The sequence below is a fragment of the Phyllobates terribilis genome, unplaced genomic scaffold (genome assembly GCF_046119375.1).
Source record: "Phyllobates terribilis strain yellow unplaced genomic scaffold, ASM4611937v1 Scaffold_14__1_contigs__length_39327217, whole genome shotgun sequence".
NCBI lineage: Eukaryota > Metazoa > Chordata > Amphibia > Anura > Dendrobatidae > Phyllobates > Phyllobates terribilis.
Window position 1 is genome coordinate 35,183,120 of NW_027362774.1, and position 23,571 is coordinate 35,206,690.

The following is a 23,571-nucleotide window of genomic DNA, read 5'->3' on the forward strand; positions in this document are numbered from 1 at the left end:
CATTATTCTCCTCTCCTGTACATTATTCTTCCCTCCTGTACATTATTCTCCCATCCTGTACATTATTCTCCTCCTGTACATTATTCCCCTCCTGTACATTATTCTTCCCTCCTGTACATTATTCTCCTCCTGTACATTATTCTCCTCCTGTACATTATTCTCTCCTCCTGTACATTATTCTCCTCTCCTGTACATTATTCTTCCCTCCTGTACATTATTCTCCTCCTGTACATTATTCTCTCCTCCTGTACATTATTCTCCTCTCCTGTACATTATTCTCCCCTCCTGTACATTATTCTCCTCCTGTACATTATTCTCCTCCTGTACATTATTCTTCCCTCCTGTACATTATTCTCCTCCTGTACATTATTCTCCCCTCCTGTGCATTATTCTCCTCCTGTACATTATTCCCCTCCTGTACATTATTTTCCTCCTGTACATTATTCTCCTCTCCTGTCCATTATTCTCTCCTCCTGTACATTATTCCACTCCTGTACATTATTCTCCTGCTGTACATTATTCTCCTCCTGTACGTTATTCTCCTCCTGTACATTATTCTCCTCTCCTGTACATTATTCTCCTGCTGTACATTATTCTCCTCCTGTACATTATTCTCCTCCTGTACATTATTCCCCTCCTGTACATTATTCTTCCCTCCTGTACATTATTCTCCTCCTGAACATTATTCTTCTCCTGTACATTATTCTCTCCTCCTGTACATTATTCTCCTCTCCTGTACATTATTCTTCCCTCCTGTACATTATTCTCCTCCTGTACATTATTCTCTCCTCCTGTACATTATTCTCCTCCTGTTCATAATTCTCTTCTCCGGTACATTATTCTCCTCCTGTACATTATTCTCTCCTCTTGTAGATTATTCTCCTTCTGTACATTATTCTCCTCCTGTACATTATTCTCCTCTCCTGTACATTATTCTCCTCCTGTACATTATTCTCCTCCTGTACATTATTCTCTCCTCTTGTACATTATTCTCCTCCTGTACATTATTCTCTCCTCTTGTACATTATTCTCCCCTCCTGTACATTATTCTCCCCCCCTGTACATTATTCTCCTCCTGTACATTATTCTCCTCTCCTGTACATTATTCTCCTCCTGTACATTATTCCCCTCCTGTACATTATTCTCCTCCTGTACATTATTCTCCTCTCCTGTACATTATTCTCCTCCTGTACATTATTCTCCTCCTGTACATTATTCTCTTCCTGTACATTGTTCTCCCCTCCTGTACATTATTCTCTCCTCCTGTACATTATTCTCCTCCTGTACATTATTCTCCCCTCCTGTACATTATTCTCCTCCTGTACATTATTCTCTCCTCCTGTACATTATTCTCCTCCTGTACATTATTCTTCCCTCCTGTACATTATTCTCCTCCTGTACATTATTCTCCTCCTGTACATTATTCTTCCCTCCTGTACATTATTCTCCTCCTGTACATTATTCTCCTCCTGTACATTATTCTCCCCTCCTGTACATTTTTCTCCTCTCCTGTATATTATTCTTCCCTCCTGTACATTATTCTCCTCTCCTGTACATTATTCTCCTCCTGTATATTATTCTCTCCTCCTGTACATTATTCTCCTCTCCTGTATTTTATTCTCTCCTCCTGTACATTATTCTCCTCTCCTGTACATTATTCTTCCCTCCTGTACATTATTCTCTCCTCCTGTACATTATTCTTCCCTCCTGTACATTATTCTCTCCTCCTGTACATTATTCTCCTCCTGTACATTATTCTCCTCTCCTGTACATTATTCTCCTCTCCTGTACATTATTCTCCCCTCCTGTACATTATTCTCCTCTCCTGTACATTATTCTCTCCTCCTGTACATTATTCTCCCCTCCTGTACATTATTCTCCTCCTGTACATTATTCTCCCCTCCTGTACATTATTCTCCTCTCCTGTACATTATTCTCCTCCTGTATATTATTCTCTCCTCCTGTACATTATTCTCTCCTCCTGTACATTATTCTCCCCTCCTGTACATTATTCTCCTCTCCTGTACATTATTCTCCTCCTGTACATTATTCTCCCCTCCTGTACATTATTCTCCTCTCCTGTACATTATTCTCCTCTCCTGTACATTATTCTTCCCTCCTGTACATTATTCTCTCCTCCTGTACATTATTCTCCTCTCCTGTACATTATTCTTCCCTCCTGTACATTATTCTCCCCTCCTGTACATTATTCTCCTCCTGTACATTATTCCCCTCCTGTACATTATTCTTCCCTACTGTACATTATTCTCCTCCTGTACATTATTCTCTCCTCCTGTACATTATTCTCCTCTCCTGTACATTATTCTTCCCTCCTGTACATTATTCTCCTCCTGTACATTATTCTCCTCTCCTGTACATTATTCTCCTCCTGTACATTATTCTCCTCCTGTACATTATTCTTCCCTCCTGTACATTATTCTCTCCTCCTGTACATTATTCTCCTCTCCTGTACATTATTCTCCTCTCCTGAACATTATTCTCTCCTCCTGTACATTATTCTCCTCTCCTGTACATTATTCTCCTCCTGTACGTTATTCTCCTCCTGTACAATATTCTCCTCTCCTGTACATTATTCTCCTCCTGTACATTATTCTCCTCCTGTACATTATTCCCCTCCTGTACATTATTCTTCCCTCCTGTACATTATTCTCCTCCTGAACATTATTCTCCTCCTGTACATTATTCTCTCCTCCTGTACATTATTCTCCTCTCCTGTACATTATTCTTCCCTCCTGTACATTATTCTCCTCCTGTACATTATTCTCTCCTCCTGTACATTATTCTCCCCTCCTGTACATTATTCTCCTCCTGTACATTATTCTCCTCCTGTACATTATTCTTCCCTCCTGTACATTATTCTCTCCTCCTGTACATTATTCTCCCCTCCTGTACATTATTCTCCTCCTGTACATTATTCTCCTCTCCTGTACATTATTCTCTCCTCCTGTACATTATTCCCCTCCTGTACATTATTCTCCTCTCCTGTACATTATTCTCCTCTCCTGTACATTATTCTTTCCTCCTGTACATTATTCCCCTCCTGTACATTATTCTCCTCCTGTACATTATTCTCCTCCTGTACATTATTCTCTCCTCCTGTACATTATTCCACTCCTGTACATTATTCTCCTCCTGTACATTATTCTCTCCTCCTGTACGTTATTCTCCTCCTGTACATTATTCTCCTCCTGTACGTTATTCTCCTCCTGTACGTTATTCTCCTCCTATACATTATTCTCCTCCTGTACATTATTCTCCTCTCCTGTACATTATTCTCCTCCTGTACATTATTCTCCTCCTGTACGTTATTCTCCTCCTGTACATTATTCTCCTCCTGTACATTATTCTCCTCTACTGTACATTATTCTCTCCTCCTGTACATTATTCTCCTCTCCTGTACATTATTCTCCTCCTGTACATTATTCTCTCCTCCTGTACATTATTCTCCTCCTGTACGTTATTCTCCTCCTGTACATTATTCTCCTGCTGTACATTATTCTCCTCCTGTACGTTATTCTCCTCCTGTACATTTTTCTCCCCTCCTGTACATTATTCTCTCCTCCTGTACATTATTCTCCTCTCCTGTACATTATTCTCCTCCTGTACATTATTCTCCCCTCCTGTACATTATTCTCCTCCTGTACATTATTCTCCTCCTGTACATTATTCTCCCCTCCTGTACATTATTCTCCCCTCCTGTACATTATTCTCTCCTCCTGTACATTATTCTCTCCTCTTGTACATTATTCTCCTCCTGTACATTATTCTCCTCCTGTACATGATTCCCCTCCTGTACATTATTCTCCTCTCCTGTACATTATTCTCCTCCTGTACATTATTCTCCTCCTGTACATTTTTTCCCTCCTGTACATTATTCTCCTCTCCTGTACATTATTCTCCTCCTGTACATTATTCTCATCCTGTACATTATTCTCCCCTCCTGTACATTATTCTCCTCCTGTACATTATTCTCCTCCTGTACATTGTTCTCTCCTCCTGTACATTATTCCCCTCCTGTACATTATTCTCCTCCTGTACATTATTCTCCTCTCTTGTACATTATTCTCCTCCTGTACATTATTCTCCTCCTGTACATTTTTCCCCTCCTGTACATTATTCTCCTCTCCTGTACATTATTCCCCTCCTGTACATTATTCTCCACATTTACATTATTCTCCCCTCCTGTACATTATTCTCCTCTCCTGTACATTATTCTCCTCCTGTACTTTTTTCCCCTCCTGTACATTATTCTCCTCTCCTGTACATTATTCTCCTCCTGTACATTATTCTCCTCCTGTACATTATTCTCTCCTCCTGTACATTATTCTCCCCTCCTGTACATTATTCTCCTCCTGTACATTATTCTCCTCCTGTACATTGTTCTCTCCTCCTGTACATTATTCTCCTCCTGTACATTATTCTCCTCCTGTACATTTTTCCCCTCCTGTACATTATTCTCCTCTTCTGTACATTATTCTCTCCTCCTGTACATTTTTCCCCTCCTGTACATTATTCTCCCCTCCTGTACATTATTCTCCTCCTGTACATTATTCTCCCCTCCTGTACATTATTCTCCTCCTGTACATTATTCTGCTCCTGTACATTGTTCTCTCCTCCTGTACAATATTCTCCTCCTGTACATTATTCCCCTCCTGTACATTATTCTCCTCCTGTACATTATTCTCCTCCTGTACATTATTCTCTCCTCCTGTACATTATTCTCCCCTCCTGTACATTATTCTCCTCCTGTACATTATTCTCCTCGTATACATTATTCTCCTCTCCTGTACATTATTCTCCTCCTGTACATTATTCTCCTCTCCTGTACATTATTCTCCTCCTGTACATTGTTCTCTCCTCCTGTACATTGTTCTCCTCTCCTGTACATTATTCTCCTCCTGTACATTATTCTCCTCTCCTGTACATTATTCTCCCCTCCTGTACATTATTCTCCTCCTGTACATTATTCCCCTCCTGTACATTATTCTCCTCTCCTGTACATTATTCTCTCCTCCTGTACATTATTCCCCTTATGTACAATATTCCCCTCCTGTACATTATTCTCCTCTCCTGTACATTATTCTCCTCCTGTACATTATTCTCCTCCTGTACGTTATTCTCCTCCTGTACATTATTCTCCTCCTGTACATTATTCTCCTCTCCTGTACATTATTCTCTCCTCCTGTACATTATTCTCCTCTCCTGTACATTATTCTCCTCCTGTACATTATTCTCTCCTCCTGTACATTATTCTCCTCCTGTACGTTATTCTCCTCCTGTACATTATTCTCCTCCTGTACACTATTCTCCTCCTGTACATTATTCTCCTCCTGTACATTTTTCTCCCCTCCTGTACATTATTCTCTCCTCCTGTACATTATTCTCCTATCCTGTACATTATTCTCCTCCTGTACATTATTCTCCTCTCCTGTACATTATTCTCCCCTCCTGTACATTATTCTCCTCCTGTACATTATTCTCCTCCTGTACATTATTCTCCCCTCCTGTACATTATTCTCCCCTCCTGTACATTATTCTCTCCTCCTGTACATTATTCTCTCCTCTTGTATATTATTCTCCTCCTGTACATTATTCTCCTCCTGTACATTATTCCCCTCCTGTACATTATTCTCCTCTCCTGTACATTATTCTCCTCCTGTACATTATTCTCCTCCTGTACATTTTTCCCCTCCTGTACATTATTCTCCTCTCCTGTACATTATTCTCCTCCTGTACATTATTCTCATCCTGTACATTATTCTCCCCTCCTGTACATTATTCTCCTCCCGTACATTATTCTCCTCCTGTACATTGTTCTCTCCTCCTGTACATTATTCCCCTCCTGTACATTATTCTCCTCCTGTACATTATTCTCCTCTCTTGTACATTATTCTCCTCCTGTACATTATTCTCCTCCTGTACATTTTTCCCCTCCTGTACATTATTCTCCTCTGCTGTACATTATTCCCCTCCTGTACATTATTCTCCTCCTTTACATTATTCTCCCCTCCTGTACATTATTCTCCTCTCCTGTACATTATTCTCCTCCTGTACATTTTTCCCCTCCTGTACATTATTCTCCTCTCCTGTACATTATTCTCCTCCTGTACATTATTCTCCTCCTGTACATTATTCTCTCCTCCTGTACATTATTCTCCCCTCCTGTACATTATTCTCCTCCTGTACATTATTCTCCTCCTGTACATTGTTCTCTCCTCCTGTACATTATTCTCCTCCTGTACATTATTCTCCTCCTGTACATTATTCTCCTCCTGTACATTTTTCCCCTCCTGTACATTATTCTCCTCTCCTGTACATTATTCTCTCCTCCTGTACATTTTTCCCCTCCTGTACATTATTCTCCCCTCCTGTACATTATTCTCCTCCTGTACATTATTCTCCCCTCCTGTACATTATTCTCCTCCTGTACATTATTCTGCTCCTGTACATTGTTCTCTCCTCCTGTACATTATTCTCCTCCTGTACATTATTCCCCTCCTGTACATTATTCTCCTCCTGTACATTATTCTCCTCCTGTACATTATTCTCTCCTCCTGTACATTATTCTCCCCTCCTGTACATTATTCTCCTCCTGTACATTATTCTCCTTGTATACATTATTCTCCTTCTGTACATTATTCCCCTCCTGTACATTATTCTCCTCTCCTGTACATTATTCTCCTTCTGTACATTATTCCCCTCCTGTACATTATTCTCCTCTCCTGTACATTATTCTCCTCCTGTACATTATTCTCCTCTCCTGTACATTATTCTCCTCCTGTACATTGTTCTCTCCTCCTGTACATTGTTCTCCTCTCCTGTACATTATTCTCCTCCTGTACATTATTCTCCTCTCCTGTACATTATTCTCCCCTCCTGTACATTATTCTCCTCCTGTACATTATTCTCCTCTCCTGTACATTATTCTCCCCACCTGTACATTATTCTCCCCTCCTGTACATTATTCTCCCCTCCTGTACATTATTCTCCTCTCCTGTACATTATTCTCTCCTCCTGTACATTATTCTCCTCCTGTACATTATTCTCCTCTCCTGTACATTATTCTCCTCTCCTGTACATTATTCTCCTCCTGTACATTGTTCTCTCCTCCTGTACATTGTTCTCCTCTCCTGTACATTATTCTCTCCTCCTGTACATTATTCTCCTCCTGTACATTATTCTCCTCCTGTACATTATTCTCCACTCCTGTACATTATTCTCCTCCTGTACATTATTCTCTCCTCCTGTACATTATTCTCTCCTCCTGTACATTATTCTCCTCCTGTACATTATTCTCCCCTCCTGTACATTATTCTCCTCCTGTACATTATTCTCCTCTCCTGTACATTATTCTCCTCCTGTACATTATTCTCCTCTCCTGTACATTATTCTCCTCCTGTACATTATTCTCCTCCTGTACATTATTCTCCTCTCCTGTACATTATTCTCTCCTCCTGTACATTATTCCCCTCCTGTACATTATTCCCCTCCTGTACATTATTCTCCTCTCCTGTACATTATTCCCCTCCTGTACATTATTCTCCCCTCCTGTACATTATTCTCCTCCTGTACATTATTCTCCTCTCCTGTACATTATTCTCTCCTCCTGTACATTATTCCCCTCCTGTACATTATTCCCCTCCTGTACATTATTCTCCTATCCTGTACATTATTCTCCTCCTGTACATTATTCCCCTCCTGTACATTATTCCCCTCCTGTACATTATTCTCCTCTCCTGTACATTATTCTCCTCCTGTACATTATTCTCCTCCTGTACATTATTCTCCTCCTGTACATTACTCTCCTCTCCTGTACATTATTCTCCTCCTGTACATTATTCTCCTCCTGTACATTATTCTCTCCTCCTGTACATTATTCTCCCCTCCTGTACATTATTCTCCTCCTGTACATTATTCTCCTCCTGTACATTATTCTCCTCTCCTGTACATTATTCTCCCCTCCTGTACATTATTCTCCTCTCCTGTACATTATTCTCTCCTCCTGTAAATTATTCTCCTCCTATACATTATTCTCCTCCTGTACATTATTCTCCTCTCCTGTACATTATTCTCCTCCTGTACATTATTCTCCTCTCCTGTACATTATTCTCCTCCTGTACATTATTCTCCTTCTGTACATTATTCTCCTCCTGTACATTATTCTCCCCTCCTGTACATTATTCTCCTCTCCTGTACATTATTCTCCTCCTGTACATTATTCTCCTCTCCTGTACATTATTCTCCCCTCCTGTACATTATTCTCCCCTCCTGTACATTATTCTCCTCTCCTGTACATTATTCTCCCCTCCTGTACATTATTCTCCTCCTGTACATTATTCTCCCCTCCTGTACATTATTCCCCTCCTGTACATTATTCTCCTCTCCTGTACATTATTCTCCCCTCCTGTACATTATTCCCCTCCTGTACATTATTCTCCCCTCCTGTACATTATTCTCTCCTCCTGTACATTATTCCCCTCCTGTACATTATTCTCCTCCTGTACATTATTCTCCTCTCCTGTACATTATTCTCCTCTCCTGTACATTATTCTCCCCTCCTGTACATTATTCTCCTCCTGTACATTATTCTCCCCTCCTGTACATTATTCCCCTCCTGTACATTATTCTCCTCTCCTGTACATTATTCTCCCCTCCTGTACATTATTCCCCTCCTGTACATTATTCTCTCCTCCTGTACATTATTCTCCTCTCCTGTACATTATTCTTCCCTCCTGTACATTATTCTCTCCTCCTGTACATTATTCTCCCCTCCTGTACATTATTCTCCTCATGTACATTATTCTCCTCCTGTACATTATTCTCCCCTCCTGTACATTATTCTCCTCTCCTGTACATTATTCTCCTCCTGTACATTATTCTCTCCTCCTGTACATTATTCTCCCCTCCTGTACATTATTCTCCTCTCCTGTACATTATTCTCCTCCTGTACATTATTCTCCTCCTGTACATTATTCTCCCCTCCTGTACATTATTCTCCTCTCCTGTACATTATTCTCCTCTCCTGTACATTATTCTTCCCTCCTGTACATTATTCTCTCCTCCTGTACATTATTATCCTCTCCTGTACATTATTCTTCCCTCCTGTACATTATTCTCCCCTCCTGTACATTATTCTCCTCCTGTACATTATTCCCCTCCTGTACATTATTCTTCCCTCCTGTACATTATTCTCCTCCTGTACATTATTCTCCTCCTGTACATTATTCTCTCCTCCTGTACATTATTCTCCTCTCCTGTACATTATTCTTCCCTCCTGTACATTATTCTCCTCCTGTACATTATTCTCTCCTCCTGTACATTATTCTCCTCTCCTGTACATTATTCTCCCCTCCTGTACATTATTCTCCTCCTGTACATTATTCTCCTCTCCTGTACATTATTCTCTCCTCCTGTACATTATTCTCCTCCTGTACATTATTCTTCCCTCCTGTACATTATTCTCCCCTCCTGTACATTATTCTCCTCCTGTACATTATTCTCCTCCTGTACATTATTCTCTCCTCCTGTACATTATTCTCCTCTCCTGTACATTATTCTCCTCCTGTACATTATTCCCCTCCTGTACATTATTCTCCTCTCCTGTACATTATTCTCCTCTCCTGTACATTATTCTCACCTCCTGTACATTATTCCCCTCCTGTACATTATTCTCCTCTCCTGTACATTATTCCCCTCCTGTACATTATTCTCCCCTCCTGTACATTATTCTCCTCCTGTACATTATTCTCCTCTCCTGTACATTATTCTCTCCTCCTGTACATTATTCCCCTCCTGTACATTATTCCCCTCCTGTACATTATTCTCCTATCCTGTACATTATTCTCCTCCTGTACATTATTCCCCTCCTGTACATTATTCCCCTCCTGTACATTATTCTCCTCTCCTGTACATTATTCTCCTCCTGTACATTATTCTCCTCCTGTACATTATTCTCCTCCTGTACATTACTCTCCTCTCCTGTACATTATTCTCCTCCTGTACATTATTCTCCTCCTGTACATTATTCTCTCCTCCTGTACATTATTCTCCCCTCCTGTACATTATTCTCCTCCTGTACATTATTCTCCTCCTGTACATTATTCTCCTCTCCTGTACATTATTCTCCCCTCCTGTACATTATTCTCCTCTCCTGTACATTATTCTCTCCTCCTGTAAATTATTCTCCTCCTATACATTATTCTCCTCCTGTACATTATTCTCCTCTCCTGTACATTATTCTCCTCCTGTACATTATTCTCCTCTCCTGTACATTATTCTCCTCCTGTACATTATTCTCCTTCTGTACATTATTCTCCTCCTGTACATTATTCTCCCCTCCTGTACATTATTCTCCTCTCCTGTACATTATTCTCCTCCTGTACATTATTCTCCTCTCCTGTACATTATTCTCCCCTCCTGTACATTATTCTCCCCTCCTGTACATTATTCTCCTCTCCTGTACATTATTCTCCCCTCCTGTACATTATTCTCCTCCTGTACATTATTCTCCCCTCCTGTACATTATTCCCCTCCTGTACATTATTCTCCTCTCCTGTACATTATTCTCCCCTCCTGTACATTATTCCCCTCCTGTACATTATTCTCCCCTCCTGTACATTATTCTCTCCTCCTGTACATTATTCCCCTCCTGTACATTATTCTCCTCCTGTACATTATTCTCCTCTCCTGTACATTATTCTCCTCTCCTGTACATTATTCTCCCCTCCTGTACATTATTCTCCTCCTGTACATTATTCTCCCCTCCTGTACATTATTCCCCTCCTGTACATTATTCTCCTCTCCTGTACATTATTCTCCCCTCCTGTACATTATTCCCCTCCTGTACATTATTCTCTCCTCCTGTACATTATTCTCCTCTCCTGTACATTATTCTTCCCTCCTGTACATTATTCTCTCCTCCTGTACATTATTCTCCCCTCCTGTACATTATTCTCCTCATGTACATTATTCTCCTCCTGTACATTATTCTCCCCTCCTGTACATTATTCTCCTCTCCTGTACATTATTCTCCTCCTGTACATTATTCTCTCCTCCTGTACATTATTCTCCTCTCCTGTACATTATTCTCCTCCTGTACATTATTCTCCTCCTGTACATTATTCTCCCCTCCTGTACATTATTCTCCTCTCCTGTACATTATTCTCCTCTCCTGTACATTATTCTTCCCTCCTGTACATTATTCTCTCCTCCTGTACATTATTATCCTCTCCTGTACATTATTCTTCCCTCCTGTACATTATTCTCCCCTCCTGTACATTATTCTCCTCCTGTACATTATTCCCCTCCTGTACATTATTCTTCCCTCCTGTACATTATTCTCCTCCTGTACATTATTCTCCTCTCCTGTACATTATTCTCCTCCTGTACATTATTCTCCCCTCCTGTACATTATTCTCCTCTCCTGTACATTATTCTCCTTCTGTACATTATTCCCCTCCTGTACATTATTCTCCTCTCCTGTACATTATTCTCCTCCTGTACATTATTCTCCTCTCCTGTACATTATTCTCCTTCTGTACATTGTTCTCTCCTCCTGTACATTGTTCTCCTCTCCTGTACATTATTCTCCTCCTGTACATTATTCTCCTCTCCTGTACATTATTCTCCTCCTGTACATTATTCTCCCCTCCTGTACATTATTCTCCTCCTGTACATTGTTCTCTCCTCCTGTACATTGTTCTCCTCTCCTGTACATTATTCTCCTCCTGTACATTGTTCTCCTCTCCTGTACATTATTCTCCTCCTGTACATTATTCTCCCCTCCTGTACATTATTCTCCTCCTGTACATTATTCCCCTCCTGTACATTATTCTCCTCTCCTGTACATTATTCTCTCGTCCTGTACATTATTCCCCTTATGTACAATATTCCCCTCCTGTACATTATTCTCCTCTCCTGTACATTATTCCCCTCCTGTACATTATTCTCCACATTTACATTATTCTCCCCTCCTGTACATTATTCTCCTCTCCTGTACATTATTCTCCTCCTGTACATTTTTCCCCTCCTGTACATTATTCTCCTCTCCTGTACATTATTCTCCTCCTGTACATTATTCTCCTCCTGTACATTATTCTCTCCTCCTGTACATTATTCTCCCCTCCTGTACATTATTCTCCTCCTGTACATTATTCTCCTCCTGTACATTGTTCTCTCCTCCTGTACATTATTCTCCTCCTGTACATTATTCTCCTCCTGTACATTTTTCCCCTCCTGTACATTATTCTCCTCTTCTGTACATTATTCTCTCCTCCTGTACATTTTTCCCCTCCTGTACATTATTCTCCCCTCCTGTACATTATTCTCCTCCTGTACATTATTCTCCCCTCCTGTACATTATTCTCCTCCTGTACATTATTCTGCTCCTGTACATTGTTCTCTCCTCCTGTACAATATTCTCCTCCTGTACATTATTCTCCTCCTGTACATTATTCTCTCCTCCTGTACATTATTCTCCCCTCCTGTACATTATTCTCCTCCTGTACATTATTCTCCTCGTATACATTATTCTCCTTCTGTACATTATTCCCCTCCTGTACATTATTCTCCTCTCCTGTACATTATTCTCCTTCTGTACATTATTCCCCTCCTGTACATTATTCTCCTCTCCTGTACATTATTCTCCTCCTGTACATTATTCTCCTCTCCTGTACATTATTCTCCTCCTGTACATTGTTCTCTCCTCCTGTACATTGTTCTCCTCTCCTGTACATTATTCTCCTCCTGTACATTATTCTCCTCTCCTGTACATTATTCTCCTCCTGTACATTATTCTCCCCTCCTGTACATTATTCTCCTCCTGTACATTGTTCTCTCCTCCTGTACATTGTTCTCCTCTCCTGTACATTATTCTCCTCCTGTACATTGTTCTCCTCTCCTGTACATTATTCTCCTCCTGTACATTATTCTCCCCTCCTGTACATTATTCTCCTCCTGTACATTATTCCCCTCCTGTACATTATTCTCCTCTCCTGTACATTATTCTCTCCTCCTGTACATTATTCCCCTTATGTACAATATTCCCCTCCTGTACATTATTCTCCTCTCCTGTACATTATTCTCCTCCTGTACATTATTCTCCTCCTGTACGTTATTCTCCTCCTGTACATTATTCTCCTCCTGTACATTATTCTCCTCTCCTGTACATTATTCTCTCCTCCTGTACATTATTCTCCTCTCCTGTACATTATTCTCCTCCTGTACATTATTCTCTCCTCCTGTACATTATTCTCCTCCTGTACGTTATTCTCCTCCTGTACATTATTCTCCTCCTGTACACTATTCTCCTCCTGTACATTATTCTCCTCCTGTACATTTTTCTCCCCTCCTGTACATTATTCTCTCCTCCTGTACATTATTCTCCTATCCTGTACATTATTCTCCTCCTGTACATTATTCTCCTCTCCTGTACATTATTCTCCCCTCCTGTACATTATTCTCCTCCTGTACATTATTCTCCTCCTGTACATTATTCTCCCCTCCTGTACATTATTCTCCCCTCCTGTACATTATTCTCTCCTCCTGTACATTATTCTCTCCTCTTGTATATTATTCTCCTCCTGTACATTATTCTCCTCCTGTACATTATTCCCCTCCTGTACATTATTCTCCTCTCCTGTACATTATTCTCCTCCTGTACATTATTCTCCTCCTGTACATTTTTCCCCTCCTGTACATTATTCTCCTCTCCTGTACATTATTCTCCTCCTGTACATTATTCTCATCCTGTACATTATTCTCCCCTCCTGTACATTATTCTCCTCCCGTACATTATTCTCCTCCTGTACATTGTTCTCTCCTCCTGTACATTATTCCCCTCCTGTACATTATTCTCCTCCTGTACATTATTCTCCTCTCTTGTACATTATTCTCCTCCTGTACATTATTCTCCTCCTGTACATTTTTCCCCTCCTGTACATTATTCTCCTCTGCTGTACATTATTCCCCTCCTGTACATTATTCTCCTCCTTTACATTATTCTCCCCTCCTGTACATTATTCTCCTCTCCTGTACATTATTCTCCTCCTGTACATTTTTCCCCTCCTGTACATTATTCTCCTCTCCTGTACATTATTCTCCTCCTGTACATTATTCTCCTCCTGTACATTATTCTCTCCTCCTGTACATTATTCTCCCCTCCTGTACATTATTCTCCTCCTGTACATTATTCTCCTCCTGTACATTGTTCTCTCCTCCTGTACATTATTCTCCTCCTGTACATTATTCCCCTCCTGTACATTATTCTCCTCTCCTGTACATTATTCTCTCCTCCTGTACATTTTTCCCCTCCTGTACATTATTCTCCCCTCCTGTACATTATTCTCCTCCTGTACATTATTCTCCCCTCCTGTACATTATTCTCCTCCTGTACATTATTCTGCTCCTGTACATTGTTCTCTCCTCCTGTACATTATTCTCCTCCTGTACATTATTCCCCTCCTGTACATTATTCTCCTCCTGTACATTATTCTCCTCCTGTACATTATTCTCTCCTCCTGTACATTATTCTCCCCTCCTGTACATTATTCTCCTCCTGTACATTATTCTCCTCGTATACATTATTCTCCTTCTGTACATTATTCCCCTCCTGTACATTATTCTCCTCTCCTGTACATTATTCTCCTTCTGTACATTATTCCCCTCCTGTACATTATTCTCCTCTCCTGTACATTATTCTCCTCCTGTACATTATTCTCCTCTCCTGTACATTATTCTCCTCCTGTACATTGTTCTCTCCTCCTGTACATTGTTCTCCTCTCCTGTACATTATTCTCCTCCTGTACATTATTCTCCTCTCCTGTACATTATTCTCCCCTCCTGTACATTATTCTCCTCCTGTACATTATTCTCCTCTCCTGTACATTATTCTCCCCTCCTGTACATTATTCTCCCCTCCTGTACATTATTCTCCCCTCCTGTACATTATTCTCCTCTCCTGTACATTATTCTCTCCTCCTGTACATTATTCTCCTCCTGTACATTATTCTCCTCTCCTGTACATTATTCTCCTCTCCTGTACATTATTCTCCTCCTGTACATTGTTCTCTCCTCCTGTACATTGTTCTCCTCTCCTGTACATTATTCTCTCCTCCTGTACATTATTCTCCTCCTGTACATTATTCTCCTCCTGTACATTATTCTCCACTCCTGTACATTATTCTCCTCCTGTACATTATTCTCTCCTCCTGTACATTATTCTCTCCTCCTGTACATTATTCTCCTCCTGTACATTATTCTCCCCTCCTGTACATTATTCTCCTCCTGTACATTATTCTCCTCTCCTGTACATTATTCTCCTCCTGTACATTATTCTCCTCTCCTGTACATTATTCTCCTCCTGTACATTATTCTCCTCCTGTACATTATTCTCCTCTCCTGTACATTATTCTCTCCTCCTGTACATTATTCCCCTCCTGTACATTATTCCCCTCCTGTACATTATTCTCCTCTCCTGTACATTATTCCCCTCCTGTACATTATTCTCCCCTCCTGTACATTATTCTCCTCCTGTACATTATTCTCCTCTCCTGTACATTATTCTCTCCTCCTGTACATTATTCCCCTCCTGTACATTATTCCCCTCCTGTACATTATTCTCCTCTCCTGTAAATTATTCTCCTCCTGTACATTATTCCCCTCCTGTACATTATTCCCCTCCTGTACATTATTCTCCTCTCCTGTACATTATTCTCCTCCTGTACATTATTCTCCTCCTGTACATTATTCTCCTCCTGTACATTACTCTCCTCTCCTGTACATTATTCTCCTCCTGTACATTATTCTCCTCCTGTACATTATTCTCTCCTCCTGTACATTATTCTCCCCTCCTGTACATTATTCTCCTCCTGTACATTATTCTCCTCCTGTACATTATTCTCCTCTCCTGTACATTATTCTCCCCTCCTGTACATTATTCTCCTCTCCTGTACATTATTCTCTCCTCTTGTAAATTATTCTCCTCCTATACATTATTCTCCTCCTGTACATTATTCTCCTCTCCTGTACATTATTCTCCTCCTGTACATTATTCTCCTCTCCTGTACATTATTCTCCTCCTGTACATTATTCTCCTTCTGTACATTATTCTCCTCCTGTACATTATTCTCCCCTCCTGTACATTATTCTCCTCTCCTGTACATTATTCTCCTCCTGTACATTATTCTCCTCTCCTGTACATTATTCTCCCCTCCTGTACATTATTCTCCCCTCCTGTACATTATTCTCCTCTCCTGTACATTATTCTCCCCTCCTGTACATTATTCTCCTCCTGTACATTATTCTCCCCTCCTGTACATTATTCCCCTCCTGTACATTATTCTCCTCTCCTGTACATTATTCTCCCCTCCTGTACATTATTCCCCTCCTGTACATTATTCTCCCCTCCTGTACATTATTCTCTCCTCCTGTACATTATTCCCCTCCTGTACATTATTCTCCTCCTGTACATTATTCTCCTCTCCTGTACATTATTCTCCTCTCCTGTACATTATTCTCCCCTCCTGTACATTATTCTCCTCCTGTACATTATTCTCCCCTCCTGTACATTATTCCCCTCCTGTACATTATTCTCCTCTCCTGTACATTATTCTCCCCTCCTGTACATTATTCCCCTCCTGTACATTATTCTCTCCTCCTGTACATTATTCTCCTCTCCTGTACATTATTCCCCTCCTGTACATTATTCTCCTCCTGTACATTATTCTCCTCTCCTGTACATTATTCTCCCCTCCTGTACATTATTCCCCTCCTGTACATTATTCTCCTCTCCTGTACATTATTCTCCCCTCCTGTACATTATTCCCCTCCTGTACATTATTCTCTCCTCCTGTACATTATTCTCCTCTCCTGTACATTATTCCCCTCCTGTACATTATTCTCCCCTCCTGTACATTATTCTCCCCTCCTGTACATTATTCTCTCCTCCTGTACATTATTCTCCTCTCCTGTACATTATTCCCCTCCTGTACATTATTCTCCTCCTGTACATTATTCTCCTCTCCTGTACATTATTCTCCTCTCCTGTACATTATTCTCCCCTCCTGTACATTATTCCCCTCCTGTACATTATTCTCTCCTCCTGTACATTATTCTCCTCTCCTGTACATTATTCCCCTCCTGTACATTATTCTCCTCCTGTACATTATTCTCCTCTCCTGTACATTATTCTCCCCTCCTGTACATTATTCCCCTCCTGTACATTATTCTCCTCTCCTGTACATTATTCTCCCCTCCTGTACATTATTCCCCTCCTGTACATTATTCTCCTCTCCTGTACATTATTCTCCCCTCCTGTACATTATTCCCCTCCTGTACATTATTCTCCTCTCCTGTACATTATTCTCCCCTCCTTTACATTATTCCCCTCCTGTACATTATTCTCCCCTCCTGTACATTATTCTCCCCTCCTGTACATTATTCTCTCCTCCTGTACATTATTCTCCTCTCCTGTACATTATTCTCCTCCTGTACATTATTCCCCTCCTGTACATTATTCTCTCCTCCTGTACATTATTCTCCTCTCCTGTACATTATTCTCCTCCTGTACATTATTCTCCTCTCCTGTACATTATTCCCCTCCAGTACATTATTCTCCTCCTGTACATTATTCTCCTCCTGTACATTATTCTCCTCTCCTGTACATTATTCTTCTCCTGTACATTATTCCCCTCCTGTACATTATTCTCTCCTCCTGTACATTATTCTCCTCTCCTGTACATTATTCTCCTCCTGTACATTATTCTCCTCTCCTGTACATTATTCCCCTCCAGTACATTATTCTCCTCCTGTACATTATTCTCCTCCTGTACATTATTCTCCTCTCCTGTACATTATTCTCCTCCTGTACATTATTCTCCTCTCCTGTACATTATTCCCCTCCAGTACATTATTCTCCTCCTGTACATTATTCTCCTCCTGTACATTATTCTCTCCTCCTGTACATTATTCTCCTCTCCTGTACATTATTCTCCTCCTGTACATTATTCTCCTCTCCTGTACATTATTCCCCTCCTGTACATTATTCTCCTCCTGTACATTATTCTCCTCTCCTGTACATTATTCTCCCCTCCTGTACATTATTCCCCTCCTGTACATTATTCTCCTCTCCTGTACATTATTCTCCCCTCCTGTACATTATTCTCCTCCTGTACATTATTCTCCTCTCCTGTACATTATTCTCCCCTCCTGTACATTATTCCCCTCCTGTACATTATTCTCCTCTCCTGTACATTATTCTCCCCTCCTTTACATTATTCCCCTCCTGTACATTATTCTCCCCTCCTGTACATTATTCTCCCCTCCTGTACATTATTCTCTCCTCCTGTACATTATTCTCCTCTCCTGTACATTATTCTCCTCCTGTACATTATTCCCCTCCTGTACATTATTCTCTCCTCCTGTACATTATTCTCCTCTCCTGTACATTATTCTCCTCCTGTACATTATTCTCCTCTCCTGTACATTATTCCCCTCCAGTACATTATTCTCCTCCTGTACATTATTCTCCTCCTGTACATTATTCTCCTCTCCTGTACATTATTCTCCTCCTGTACATTATTCCCCTCCTGTACATTATTCTCCTCCTGTACATTATTCTCCTCTCCTGTACATTATTCTCCTCCTGTACATTATTCTCCTCCTGTACATTATTCCCCTCCTGTACATTATTCTCCTCCTGTACATTATTCCCCTCCTGTACATTATTCTCCCCTCCTGTACATTATTCTCTCCTCCTGTACATTATTCTCCTCTCCTGTACATTATTCCCCTCCTGTACATTATTCTCCCCTCCTGTACATTATTCTCCCCTCCTGTACATTATTCTCTCCTCCTGTACATTATTCTCCTCTCCTGTACATTATTCCCCTCCTGTACATTATTCTCCTCCTGTACATTATTCTCCTCTCCTGTACATTATTCTCCTCTCCTGTACATTATTCTCCCCTCCTGTACATTATTCCCCTCCTGTACATTATTCTCTCCTCCTGTACATTATTCTCCTCTCCTGTACATTATTCCCCTCCTGTACATTATTCTCCTCCTGTACATTATTCTCCTCTCCTGTACATTATTCTCCCCTCCTGTACATTATTCCCCTCCTGTACATTATTCTCCTCTCCTGTACATTATTCTCCCCTCCTGTACATTATTCCCCTCCTGTACATTATTCTCCTCTCCTGTACATTATTCTCCCCTCCTGTACATTATTCCCCTCCTGTACATTATTCTCCTCTCCTGTACATTATTCTCCCCTCCTTTACATTATTCCCCTCCTGTACATTATTCTCCCCTCCTGTACATTATTCTCCCCTCCTGTACATTATTCTCTCCTCCTGTACATTATTCTCCTCTCCTGTACATTATTCTCCTCCTGTACATTATTCCCCTCCTGTACATTATTCTCTCCTCCTGTACATTATTCTCCTCTCCTGTACATTATTCTCCTCCTGTACATTATTCTCCTCTCCTGTACATTATTCCCCTCCAGTACATTATTCTCCTCCTGTACATTATTCTCCTCCTGTACATTATTCTCCTCTCCTGTACATTATTCTTCTCCTGTACATTATTCCCCTCCTGTACATTATTCTCTCCTCCTGTACATTATTCTCCTCTCCTGTACATTATTCTCCTCCTGTACATTATTCTCCTCTCCTGTACATTATTCCCCTCCAGTACATTATTCTCCTCCTGTACATTATTCTCCTCCTGTACATTATTCTCCTCTCCTGTACATTATTCTCCTCCTGTACATTATTCTCCTCTCCTGTACATTATTCCCCTCCAGTACATTATTCTCCTCCTGTACATTATTCTCCTCCTGTACATTATTCTCTCCTCCTGTACATTATTCTCCTCTCCTGTACATTATTCTCCTCCTGTACATTATTCTCCTCTCCTGTACATTATTCCCCTCCTGTACATTATTCTCCTCCTGTACATTATTCTCCTCTCCTGTACATTATTCTCCCCTCCTGTACATTATTCCCCTCCTGTACATTATTCTCCTCTCCTGTACATTATTCTCCCCTCCTGTACATTATTCTCCTCCTGTACATTATTCTCCTCTCCTGTACATTATTCTCCCCTCCTGTACATTATTCCCCTCCTGTACATTATTCTCCTCTCCTGTACATTATTCTCCCCTCCTTTACATTATTCCCCTCCTGTACATTATTCTCCCCTCCTGTACATTATTCTCCCCTCCTGTACATTATTCTCCTCTCCTGTACATTATTCTCCTCTCCTGTACATTATTCTCCTCCTGTACATTATTCCCCTCCTGTACATTATTCTCTCCTCCTGTACATTATTCTCCTCTCCTGTACATTATTCTCCTCCTGTACATTATTCTCCTCTCCTGTACATTATTCCCCTCCAGTACATTATTCTCCTCCTGTAAATTATTCTCCTCCTGTACATTATTCTCCTCTCCTGTACATTATTCTCCTCCTGTACATTATTCCCCTCCTGTACATTATTCTCCTCCTGTACATTATTCTCCTCTCCTGTACATTATTCTCCTCCTGTACATTATTCTCCTCCTGTACATTATTCCCCTCCTGTACATTATTCTCCTCCTGTACATTATTCCCCTCCTGTACATTATTCTCCCCTCCTGTACATTATTCTCTCCTCCTGTACATTATTCTCCTCTCCTGTACATTATTCTCTCCTCCTGTACATTATTCTCCCCTCCTGTACATTATTCTCTCCTCCTGTACATTATTCTCCTCTCCTGTACATTATTCTCCTCCTGTACATTATTCTCCTCTCCTGTACATTATTCCCCTCCAGTACATTATTCTCCTCCTGTACATTATTCTCCTCCTGTACATTATTCTCTCCTCCTGTACATTATTCTCCTCTCCTGTACATTATTCCCCTCCAGTACATTATTCTCCTCCTGTACATTATTCTCCTCCTGTACATTATTCCCCTCCTGTACATTATTCTCTCCTCCGGAGCTGCACTCCTCCCCTCTCTGTGTCGCCGCCCCCGGTCTCTGGGCTGCAGCAGGCGGAGGATGGCCGGGGAGAGCCGGAGCGCGGTGCTGAGCTGTTTGCTGATCTGCGCCCTGTGTGCGCCCTGCGCCGCCCGGAGCCTGAGGAAGAGGGCGCTGCACCCGCGGGTCACCGACAAAGACGAGGTAACCGAGCGCCAACACAGACCACATATACCGGGGGCACATGTCATGTATGCACTACTACTCTCATCCTGCATAGATGGACAGTGCACAGTACTACTACCCTCATCCTGTATAGATGGACAGTGCGCAGTACTACTACCCTCATTCTGTAAAGATAGACAGTGCACAGTACTACTACTCTCATGCTGTATAGATGGACAGTGCACAGTACTACTACTCTCATCCTGTATAGATGGACAGTGCACAGTACTACTACCCTCATCCTGTATAGATGGACAGTGCACAGTACTACTACCCTCATTCTGTAAAGATAGACAGTGCACAGTACTACTACTCTCATCCTGAATAGATGGACAATGCACAGTACTACTACTCTCATCCTGAATAGATGGACAGTGCACAGTACTACTACTCTCATCCTGAATAGATGGACAGTGCACAGTACTACTACTCTCATCCTGAATAGATGGACAGTGCACAGTACTACTACTCTCATGCTGTATAGATGGACAGTGCACAGTACTACTACTCTCATCCTGTATAGATGGACAGTGCACAGTACTACTACTCTCATCCTGTATAGATGGACAGTGCACAGTACTACTACTCTCTTGCTGCATAGATGGACAGTGCACAGTACTACTACTCTCATCCTGAATAGATGGACAGTGCACAGTACTACTACTCTCTTGCTGTATAGATGGACAGTGCACAGTACTACTACTCTCATCCTGAATAGATGGACAGTGCACAGTACTACTACTCTCATCCTGAATAGATGGACAGTGCATAGTACTACTACTCTCATCCTGAATAGATGGACAGTGCACAGTACTACTACTCTCATCCTGAATAGATAGACAGTGCACAGTACTACTACTCTCATCCTGTATAGATGGACAGTGCACAGTACTACTACTCTCTTGCTGTATAGATGGACAGTGCACAGTACTACTACTCTCATCCTGAATAGATAGACAGTGCACAGTACTACTACTCTCATCCTGAATAGATGGACAGTACACAGTACTACTACTCTCATCCTGAATAGATGGACAGTGCACAGTACTACTACTCTCATCCTGTATAGATGGACAGTGCACAGTACTACTACTCTCTTGCTGTATAGATGGACAGTGCACAGTACTACTACTCTCATCCTGAATAGATGGACAGTGCACAGTACTACTACTCTCATCCTGTATAGATGGACAGTGCACAGTACTACTACCCTCATCCTGTATAGATGGACAGTGCACAGTACTACTACCCTCATTCTGTAAAGATAGACAGTGCACAGTACTACTACTCTCATGCTGTATAGATGGACAGTGCACAGTACTACTACTCTCATCCTGTATAGATGGACAGTGCACAGTACTACTACCCTCATTCTGTAAAGATAGACAGTGCACAGTACTACTACTCTCATGCTGTATAGATGGACAGTGCACAGTACTACAACCCTCATTCTGTAAAGATAGACAGTGCACAGTACTACTACTCTCATCCTGAATAGATGAACAGTGCACAGTACTACTACCCTCATTCTGTAAAGATAGACAGTGCACAGTACTACTACTCTCATGCTGTATAGATGGACAGTGCACAGTATTCCTACTCTCATCCTGTATAGATGGACAGTGCACAGTATTACTACTCTCATTCTGTAAAGATAGACAGTGCACAGTACTACTACTCTCATCCTGTATAGATGGACAGTGCACAGTACTACTACCCTCATTCTGTAAAGATAGACAGTGCACAGTACTACTACTCTCATCCTGTATAGATGGACAGTGCACAGTACTACTACCCTCATTCTGTAAAGATAGACAGTGCACAGTACTACTACTCTCATCCTGTATAGATGGACAGTGCACAGTACTACTACCCTCATTCTGTAAAGATAGACAGTGCACAGTACTACTACTCTCATGCTGTTTAGATGGACAGTGCACAGTAATACTACTCTCATCCTGTATAGATGGGCAGTGCACAGTACTACTACCCTCATTCTGTAAAGATAGACAGTGCACAGTACTACTACTCTCATGCTGTATAGATGGACAGTGCACAGTACTACTACTCTCATGCTGTATAGATGGACAGTGCACAGTACTACTACTCTCATCCTGTATAGATGGACAGTGCACAGTACTACTACTCTCTTGCTGTATAGATGGACAGTGCACAGTACTACTACTCTCATCCTGAATAGATGGACAGTGCACAGTACTACTACTCTCATCCTGAATAGATGGACAGTGCACAGTACTACTACTCTCATCCTGTATAGATGGACAGTGCACAGTACTACTACTCTCATCCTGAATAGATGGACAGTGCACAGTACTACTACTCTCATCCTGTATAGATGG

The 23,571-nt window shown here is 41.3% G+C and overlaps 1 protein-coding gene across 1 annotated transcript in view; it reads left to right on the forward strand.

Moving 5' to 3' along the window:
- Positions 1-21,004: 21,004 nt before the first annotated feature.
- The window catches only part of WFDC1 (WAP four-disulfide core domain 1), a 54,746-nt gene continuing 52,179 nt past the window's right edge, over positions 21,005-23,571 (forward strand). Inside the window, exon 1 of the mRNA XM_073659960.1 lies at positions 21,005-21,190. Within this exon, the coding sequence (XP_073516061.1) occupies positions 21,068-21,190 (123 nt within the window). The 5' untranslated portion in view covers positions 21,005-21,067. The remainder of the gene's footprint in view (positions 21,191-23,571) is intronic.